General features: G+C 52.4%; 1 protein-coding gene across 1 annotated transcript in view; it reads left to right on the forward strand.

Moving 5' to 3' along the window:
• Nucleotides 1–10,195, forward strand: part of LOC123842162 (protein sidekick-1-like) — a 53,837-nt gene that overhangs the window by 18,168 nt on the left and 25,474 nt on the right. Inside the window, exons 7-8 of the mRNA XM_064577996.1 lie at nucleotides 1,573–1,708; nucleotides 2,129–2,228. Coding sequence (XP_064434066.1) covers nucleotides 1,573–1,708; nucleotides 2,129–2,163 — 171 coding nt within the window. The 3' untranslated portion in view covers nucleotides 2,164–2,228. The remainder of the gene's footprint in view (nucleotides 1–1,572; nucleotides 1,709–2,128; nucleotides 2,229–10,195) is intronic.

A 10,195-nucleotide genomic window follows, 5' to 3' on the forward strand; every position in this document is an offset into this window, starting at 1 on the left:
ATTTTTTTTAAAGATTTTATTTATTTATTTGACAGAGAGAGAGATAGCGAGAGTAGGAACACAAGCAGGGGGAGTGGGAGAGGGAGAAGCAGGCTTCCTGCCAAGCAGGGAGCCCGATGTGGGACTCGATCCCAGGACTCTGGGATCAGGACCTGAGCCGAAGGCAGACGCTTAACGACTGAGCCACCCAGGCGCCCGAAGGTGGTCCTCTTGACTTTAGGTGTCATTGAAAAGACCCCTAGATACTTTGTTTTGGGGTTTGGGGGGCATCGGTAGGTTTAGCTTGTATTTGTAGGACCCAGGACTCTATATATGCATTTATGTCAGGTAGATTTCTAGAAATGTAATTGTTGGGTTAAAAGGCAAGTGCATTGAAAACCTTGATAGATAAAACCAAATTGCCTTCCAAAAAAGAAACCAGTCCCTGGATTAGGGTGCTTCCTACTGCACCGTGACTTGCTCTTAACTGCAAGGTCTGCAAAACCCTGTGCCCATATAAGCTGGCATCCATAGGTCACGGGGGTAAGGACACCAACGTATCTTTTAGGAGGACACGGTTCAACCCACGACAAAGGAGTTTTCCTACAACAAAGCTGTGGCCTTTACTCTGGGACCAGGACAGCGTTTCCTAAGACGCTGGTGGCGTCCTATAGACAGTGGCTGTGTAGGCGTCACGGGGAATTCGGCGTGTATCCCTGTGTCTGGACAAGCTTCACCACCCTTCTGTGGCCAGGGGTCCTGGGCGTGCCCTTTGTCCATCTGGTACAGCTTGAGCGGTTCTTGTCCTTATTTGCTGAGTATTCCAGAGGAGACCCGGGACCCAGAGCCCCTGTCCCCCTGGCCCGCACTCTGGCTGCTGCAGCCCTCCCCAGACTAATTAACCAACAGAAATTGACGGGAGGGAGAATGTGAGCTGGGCATCCCTGTGTGCATCCTGGTGTGGGTTAGATTCAGAGCCTGGCTACCACCATTCATGTTCCACAGGGTGTCGAAACGTCGAATGAGCACCTGCCCTACCCTAGGCCCTTCCTATGCCACCTGACATTGGAGGGACCACGGGGCTTCCAGCTTAGGTCTGAGTCAGGGCAGAATAGGGGTGATCTGGCATGCAGAGCACTCACAGTCCCCCCCCCCCCCACCCGCAGTGAGTCGGCCACGAACCTGGGTGGCTGTCAGGGACAGGGTGTGGCCAGCCAGTAGATGATGCAGAACCAGCCCACGTGCATAGTTCCCTTAGAGTTCTGGGTTCACTAGGCATTGGGCAGCGTCGTCACCCACCTGCTACCTGGGCCGTAGTCCCTGCCTTAGCCTGGGGTCCTTCAAGTATTTGGGATGAGATGCTCAGTGTCCACATACCACACACCGGCATCAGGAAACCCGGGCTCTCGGGGTCTGATCCTCTACCTGGGGGCCCCTGTGCTCCTCTTCATGAATGTGGCACCTACCTTTTTGTCTGTAAACAACCAAGAACCCCTGTTTGAATTAGTGACTTCCTCCAGCGCAGTTGGCTGATTCAACTTGAAGCAGAGGTCTTGAGACCCCGTGGGCGGGCTGACCTTGATGTATTTGCAGCCTCCAAGAGACGAGAGCCTGAACAGCCTTCTTCAGGAATATGGGATCTACTACTGGGAGCTGGAGTCAGAGGTATCCTCAGCCACCGTGTCCAAGATGCTCAAAACCGCTTCGGCTTTACAGGCTGAGCTCCCAGGTGAGACACTTCCCTGTCCTGACACAGGCGCCGCCCTGAGCACCCAGGAGAGGAACCGTTGTGCATGTTCTCTCTGTACAAGGCATTGTGGGAGATGCCCTGGAGGGCCAGAGGAGATGGGGCTCACCTCCAGGGGGCACAGCCACTGGGGTGGACAGGTCTCTGTGGCAGCCCCGGTGTGCACGGAGAGGGGTGGCCCATGGAGAGCTCCTGGGCTTTGGGGACTTGCACCCAGTGTGGCAATCAGGGGAGGCTTCACGGAGGAGGAGCCATTTGAGATAGGTTGTCAGGGAAAAGGGATTTCACCGAGGACGCCAGGGAAGGTAAGACTTACAAGGGCCCAGCAAAGCTAAATGTTCAAGGAGTGGGAAGAACGAGGTGTTCCCGGGCCAGCTGACCCCTGTCTCTTTCCACCTGTAGCTCTGAGAAACACCGGTGTCATGAGGTCATCCTGATGGCCTACAACATCATCGGCGAGAGCCCAGCAGCGCGCCCGTGGAGGTGTTCGTCGGCGAGGCCGGTAAACTCGGGGTGCCCCCGCCATCTGGGAGGCCTGGCCTGGCGCTCTCAGGGGCCGAGCAGCGTGCCCGTGTTGAGGAGCATGGTGCCTGTGCGAGGCCGGGAGGCTCCAGGTCCCTGCTGGGAGAGCCGGGACCTGCTGAGGACTGGGCTGACCCGGCGGCCTGAGAGACCGGTCCAGTCTTGCTTTCAGACCTGAGGGTTCATTTCACACCCAGAGCCCTCCTCCTGCGTCCCAGGTCGTGCTCCCGGAGAGAGGCTGCTGCCTCCACGGAAATCCAGGCATATGGGGACCTTGGCCTCTGCCGGGAAGTTTGTGCTTGGTCGCCCATGGTCCTTGGCGGGCCCCAGCAGCGGCCCAGCCCCCACATCAGCCTGATCTGCTCACAGCTCCGTCGCAGGTCTCAGAAAGCCATGTGGATCATTGTTTGTTCCCCTTTTAGATAAGATGCAGCCCCTGAGTTTGTTTATAGGGCTGTGCCTTCTGTGGAGGCTCTCAGAGAGGTCATGTCATGTTCAGAGCAGATTGGGCTCCTGTGTGACCCGAGGGCCCTGTCCGCTCTCCCGCCCTGTGCCGGCGTCCTGCGCAGGTCAGCTGGGGCAGGTAGAGGGCTGAGCTTCAGGCCAGGAACAACAGGAACTCCCTCTGAGCACAGAGCCCTAGGCTTGCAGCAGAAGGTGGTTCAGTCTCTGGGCCTGCCTGCAGAAATGTGCCAGATGACCTTTCGAAATTTGAAGAGGTTACTGTTATAAAACAAAGAACAGCACTGGGGGCCTAACTTAGCAGGATTTTTCTGGAACGGTCAAGCAACCTCTGTAGCAAGTGAGAAGGAGTGAAGTACGATGCCTGGAGTGTAGGTTGTGTTGGCTTCTCTGTAGGTCTGTCGCCAGGGGTTAGGGGTCTGGCTGGTGGGGTGGGGTCCGGGGAGCCAGCGTTTGGGGCAGATGGGACTCACTTCAGAGGAGCCCCCGAGCCCGAGCAGGAGCATGGGCAGGGAGGGGAAGTGCCTCACGCCGTCTGGAAGGCGGGGGCTCCAGTCCTATCTGGCACCTGGGCCCACGTTGGTCCCCACGGGGGCTGGGGTGAGGGGAGCGCACGGCCAGCCGGCTTCCATCCGCAGCACCTGAACTGCCCATGGGCGGCCTGCAGCCCAGACCCGGGCCACTGGAGGCACAGCCTGAGTCACAGGGGCCAGGGCAGAGGCTCAGAGGAGAGGACTGGAGCCAGCCAGGGAGGGAGGCAGGCAGGCCCAGGGAGCCGTGTCGGTCGGCCAGGTCACCAGGGGCCTGAAGGCCAGCCCCGTGCTCTCCGCCGTGTGTATCGGGGCAAAATGCACGCAGCGTGAAGTGTGCCGCCCCCACCGCCTGGAAGCAGATGGTGTGGCACGGGGAGCACTCACGCTCTGGCACGGCCATCACCCCTGCGTGGGCGGAACCCCCCTTCCCAGAGAAAACCCCCTTTCCATCCAGCTGTCCCTCCCTCCCCTTGTCCCGCTTCCCAAGCGTTGCAGCCTGGAGGTTACCGTCTGATTTCAGAATCTGGCGATGCTGAATGTCTCACAATATCTGTGCTCTCGAGCTGGCTTCTTTCACCAGACACGTTTTTGAGGTACAAAGCATGTGTCAGCACCTTGTTGCTTGTCTCAGCTGGGGAATATTCCAGTGTGTGCACATATACTTTGTGTCTCTCCTCGGCTGTTGTGGGTTACGTGGCTTGTCCTGGCCAGCCGGGTTCTGTGAGGAGAGCTGCTGTGAACACTGGTGCATGGGTATTTTCCAGCAGCGCTGAGCTGATGCTGCATCCAGCTGGGAAGGGGGAGCCGTGGAGGCTGCAGCCGGGGGTCTGGCCTTGAGGTGGGGTGCAGGCTCCTCCTGCACCCTGGGGCCTTGGTGAACTGGGGTTTGATTTCCTGAGGCAGCAGGCCCAGGCACCTCTGTCCTAGGTCACAGTGAAAATTCTGTGAGACCGAAGAATGAGAGGTCTTTGGCCTGGCGCCTGGCCCAGGGACACACGGACAGCTGTCTGTCCATCTGCACTCCAGGGGTGGGGCAGGGTGAGCAGCCCCTGACCACCCCTAGCTCAGCTTCCCCTCTGGCATCAGCCCAGTTTTAAAGGCAGAATGTGCTCCCTCTCCCAACTCAGACGGGCCCATCTACAGAACCGAGATAGTCATGGCAGAGGAGAGGAAAACCGGTGTCAACCCCTAGAAAGCTCTGACCCAAGGGGGTGTTGGCAGCAAGGAGCAGTCTTGGTCCAGGAAGTGACCGAGGCAGCCAAGCTCTCGGCCTGGGCCTGAGGTACTGGCCCAGACAACCCTGATGTTCAGAGCCTAGCCAGGGGCCAGGAGACTGCGGTCTGGTTCCAGAATGAGGGGGCACACTGCATAGCCCACAGAGTTAGCTACAGGGACTCCAGAATTTCCCGAGTAGCAGTTTGGGGGAGCGGGCAAGTGCGGCTCACTGGTGCATAAAGAATGGGGGGCCAAGGCCAGGGGCTGCCTCCCCTGCATGAGGCAGCTGGTACCAATGCAGGGCTGAGTCCAGGTTTTGGGGAACCTTCGGAAACCACCCTTGGGGTGACCCCTCCTGTTTCACCTGGGCCGGAGATACTGTCAGGGATACCGTGTGTATGGCCTTGCCCTCATAAATAAAGGCTCTGTGAACAGCGTTGCAAATCCCTTACAACCTGTCTCATTTTCTCTTTGGGAGAAAATGCTAGAAGCAGACCCCCTGGCTCAGAGGATGTGAACGTTTTATGCTTGGAGAAACTGAAAGTCATTGACACGTCGTGCCCTGGGGACCAAGATGCGGGTCTCGTGGCCTCTCTGCTTCCACATCTCCATCTTGCCTGATTTGTTAGGTGAGAATACATCTCACTAGCATTCGGTCCGCAAGCCTTTCATCCCTACTGTGCCATCAGATGCCTGTGAGTGTACACGGTGCTGTTTCTCGCAGGGTCTTAGCGTCCTGGTGTTTTGTTGTCTGTCCCTGAATTTCCTTTGCTAAAATGGTGTGGTCAAACCTGTCGCTCTGCAGTGTCTCCGCTTCCTGTCCAGGAGCCCAACGAGGACCCGGATTGTCTTACAAATTGTCATAGTTCCATGGTATCTGTCAAGTCTTTAGCGCATCTGGAATTTGTTTCGGTGCTTGGCCAATGTGAGCTTCTCAGTGATATTTGAACACTCACAAACTGATATCAGTGGTAAAGTGGTCCTGACATTCATTCAGAATCGTGTGCTGATTCTTTAAATATATGTAAGCATGTTGGGAGAGAGAGAGAATTCATATGCCATGCAATTCACCAGTTAAAGTTTACAATTCAGTGGTTTTTAGCATATTCAGCATATGCTATTTTCATATACTTATTTTATTTTATATATTTTACATTTCTTATACATTTTTATACATAGCATATCATAGTATATTTAGTATATCCATCTCAAATCGTATTTTAGAACAGTATCATCACCCCCAACGGAGACCCTGTACCTTGGGATACACTCCCCATGTCACCAGCACCCTTCTGCCCCAGGCAAACACTAATTTACTTTCTCTGCCTTCTGGGCACTTGAGACAGGCGGCATCGTACAATACATGGTATTTTGTGACTCCTTTTTCATTTCATGTACTTTCTACATTCATCCACACGGTAGCATGTTTCTGAAATTCGTTCTATGTTATTGTTGGATTACACTGCATGAATAGAGCACAGACTACCAGCTCATCAGTAGATGAACACGTGGCTTACTTCCACTTTGGAGGGATGACCAGGAATGCTGCCATGCACATTTATGTACACAGTTTCTGTGTTTTCATTTCTGTTGGGTGGAAACCCAGGAGGAGAACTTCCGGGCTAGATGATACCTCTCTCTTTGCTTAGAGGACCCTTTCAGTATCTTCTGTAGGGCTGGCTTGGTGATCGCAAATTCTTTTAGTTTCTGTTTGTCCTGGAGGCTTTTGATCTCCCTTTCTATTTCCAGTGACAGCCTAGCTGGATCTAGTATTCCTGGCTGCATTATTTTCTCGTTTAGTACCCTTCCCGAAGCCTTTTTATCATTTTGGTTTCCATGAAAACACCACCTATTTCTGAGAGGCCTCCCTGACAAGCACACCTGAGACAGTCACTCCCCAGTCCCCAAACCTGTTCCAGCCCCTATCCTGTTTCATTTCTTGCACAGAACTACGTGTGGTCTGAGATTATCTTGGGGATAAAAGACCTGAAAGGAAACAGGTTCGAATGTTACCAGTGGTTCTATCTTGGGTGAGATGATGGACAACATGATTTTAACTCACTGCTTTCCAGAGCTTCCACAATTAACACGTATTCTTTTCTGATCAGAAAAGAGACAACAGGTGCTCGAAAACGTGGTCTACAATCTCTGGGCATCTCTACCTTCATGACAGTGCTGTTGGCTAACAGAACATTTCCCTTCTAGATGGTTCTCCAGCACATTCTCCTTCCAGATGATTGTGCTTGGTTGTAAAAACACTTGCTTAGAATTCTTGGACTCTGTGTCCCTCCAGCCAGAGTGAGAGCGACCTTATTAGTGAGTTGTCTGTGACCAATGGGAAGAATCGGAAGTGATGCTGTGTGACTTCCAAGGTCAGATCAGAAAAAGCTCTTTCTCTTTGGGTGCTTGCCCCAGAAGCTTTTGGAGAAACCAGGTGCCATGTTAGAAATATATCAGCTCTGAGATCTCCACGCTGGAGAGGCCACCTGCAGGTGCTCCAGCCCAACAGCTCCAGCAATGTCCAGCCTGAGAAGTGAGGCTGCTGGGTATTCCATCCTGGATGCCCATTGCCACCCAGTCCTCGGACCGCTGAACATCAGCCATCATCTGGTGGCAACAGCATGAGTGACTCAACTGAGAATTGCCTTGCCAAAACCTCCCCACTTTCTTGTCCCCCCAAATCGTGAGCAAAATAAAATGGGTGCTGTTTTACACCCATGAGTTTCAGGGTAGTTTGCTTTTGCAGAAACTGAAACTATTTCTCCACAGAGAAATAGTGTTTTCCTAGTCGATTCATAGAGCCTGGTAATGACCGGTAATGACCAGAACAGCAGGGTGGCACACCCAGGGGTCCCTGGAGCTGCGACATGAAGCATTCCTCTAGGACGAGACCGAACACCAGGTAGGGTAGGTCCTGCTGGATCCCCTGCCTCAGTCAAAGCTACATGCCCCGCCCTCCCACACACTTCAGACCTCACTCACTCATGGGCAGGCTTGGACTCAATCCAGACGACTTGGGGCTGAGTGAGGCAGGAAGCACTTAGGTGACTCTCACCCAGCAAGGTGAGACTCAGCCTCATGTGTGTGGGTCCTTTAGCCTGACCTTGCTGTGTGACATCGTTGACGTGTTCCCACTGGATTCCCAGAACCTGCTGAGGACTCTTTTGCCAAGCAGCTAGCACGGCAGAGTGGAAACCAAGAAGACAGTGGCGTCAGACAGCCCTGAAGACAGTCCAACTCTGCTACTTTACTGGGTGTGCATTTGGCTGCCATTAAGAGAGAATGTGAACAACGTGAGTTCTTAAAAGAGAGGATTGTTTAACTCACAGAAATCTGGAGTAGGCAGTTGCTGGCATTGCTTTAGCTGCTTTAATAATGACACCAGGGACACAGGCTGGGTTACATCTGAGGCTCAGGATTTTTCCTTCTTTGTCTCCCTTCCTTCTTACCTTCCTCCCTCCTTCCCCAATCCCTCCCTCCCTCCCTCGCTCCCTTCCTTCCTTCCTTCCTCTCTTCATGGACACAAGATGGCTGCAGCAGCACCAGATATTATATCTGCTTACAAGGCAATGAGAAGAATTGTGAGAAGTCAGGTGAGCCACACTCACCACTCCCCCTTTTTTTCCCCAAAAAACAGAAAGCTTCTCAGAGTCACATGAAGCAGTTTTTTCATTAAGTTTTATGGGTCATAACTGGATCACAGGGCTCCCTCTAACTGCAGGAAAGGCTGAGGAATTGGGAAACAGCTTTGCATAATTGCCTTTTTAAAAAAGATTTTATTTATTTATTAGAGAGAGAGTGCACGTGCAGGGAGAGAGGCAGAGAGAGAGGGAGAAGCAGACTTCCCACTAATCAGGGAGCCCGAGCTGGGGACCTTGAACCCAAGACCATCCCAGGCCCCCAGGATCAGGACCTGGGCCAAAGGCAGACGCTTAACTGACTGAGCCACCCAGGCGCCCCTGTCATGATCGTCTTAATCATAAGTCATCACTTCCGGCTGGGCGCCTTGCGGCCTTAAATTCGAGTCCCTGTCCACAAGGAGAAAGGAGATGAGGCGTTTTAGAGACAATCAGCCGTATCTACCCAAGCCACATGACCACTTTCATGTCTTAGTGACTCTGAACAAGACACTCAAGGCCTGTGAGTCTGTTATTTACCTGTAAAATGGAACTCCCACAGTCCTCAGCATCCGGCAGAGCGCCTGGCTGACTGAGGATGTCCTGAATGGAGGCATTCCTGGAAGGAAGCCCTGCTGCCTCATCTAAATGCATCACAAAATGTCTGGAGTTAGCCTGGTGGTTGATTACATCGTGGCAACAGACGTGATCACCGTCCTGGCCCTGAGACCAGCAGTCTGCTTCACAAGGAAAACAGGACACATCTACATGCTGTGGAATAAATTTTGTGCTGCAAGCCACAGTCACGCGGAGCTAGAGTGGGCTGGGGACATCAGACAGGTGTCACTGCAGCCACGACAGCGCATCTCCCAGACCTCTGCTCTCTGCACCTCTAGGTCCCGTAGTTGCTGAACCAAGAATGGGCCACTGGGGCCCTGGAGATCTCTCTGCATTTACTCAGTGCTACTTACATATTCCCTTCCTGGAGTGTTGTGTTGTGTTGTGTTTTTACTTTTTTGGTAGGATCGTTACATATGATTCTATGAAAGGTCCACGCAGACCAATTTCCGTGCTGGAAAACCAGCTCACGTTTTGCCCAGAGCAACGTTACCAAGGTTGTTCTGCTTCCAACACTAACTGAGATACATTCTCTCCTCCTTGTCAGATCTTGTTGTCCTTAATCAAGTGGATTTTCTTCCGTCAGCCTAAATTACTACCTGCTGCAGTGTCTTGGCCCCACAGAGAAATCCATTTTACCACTGTCTCCCGAGACGCTAAGTCCTTGACTCCTAACCAGAATAAAGTGACTCATTCAACTGGTCCACTGCCTTTCAGAATGAACATGGCAGCATGGCTTGGAATATTCCTCCTAAAATAGGTCCCCTGTAATAAATATACCCCTAGAATAGGCAGCAGCAGGAAGGGAAAGGCACATTGGAGTCATTCCATGATGTGCTAAACAGGTGGTTTAAATTGTCTCTTTAGAGTAGGTAATTATGTTGCTCTTGGGTGTAAAATCAGCATGATGAGCAAGTAAGCATGAAATTTTAGGAGGCTGTCATAGGAGAGGGGGTGGAGATGAACCAGCAGACATAAGATCATCTAAGTTACCAGAAGTTACAAAGAGTAATGAGAACAAGAACAGGCCTGGTCCTGAATCGTGAGGTTAGCTTTCTACTCCGTTGTCGTCTGCATCTCATCCTGGGCTGAAAGTGAATGTCATCCTAGGAGGAGCTGGGTGTCAGTCGTAGGAGTTGAAGTCCATTCCTTTGGTTGATTCCCTCTAATTTGCTGTCCCAGGAAGTGGTTAATAGGGCCTGGTGAGGTCCCTTCTGTCCTGGTTGTGGAGAGTCTTTAATTTGGTGTCTCTTCTGGTAGACAGAATCACCTGGCATCAGTCCATGCTCTTTGTTCTTCTTCATTTGGGCTTTTGTTGAAGAAGGAGTTGGGAATTGTTACTTAGCACACTGTTCGTGGTTTTGACAGACACACGTCCACTCCGTAGTGCTGACATGTTTGGAATACTGATCTATTGAAGTGAGATGGCCTCCTTTCTTTGTTACCTGTTCCTAAATGTCGCATTCAACAATTCTCAGAACACTTCACCATTGTGTGTATTT

This window comes from Mirounga angustirostris, unplaced genomic scaffold (assembly GCF_029215605.1).
Source record: "Mirounga angustirostris isolate CCGP_5_RB_7025 unplaced genomic scaffold, mMirAng1.0.hap1 SCAF_14, whole genome shotgun sequence".
In the NCBI taxonomy this organism is placed as follows: domain Eukaryota; kingdom Metazoa; phylum Chordata; class Mammalia; order Carnivora; family Phocidae; genus Mirounga; species Mirounga angustirostris.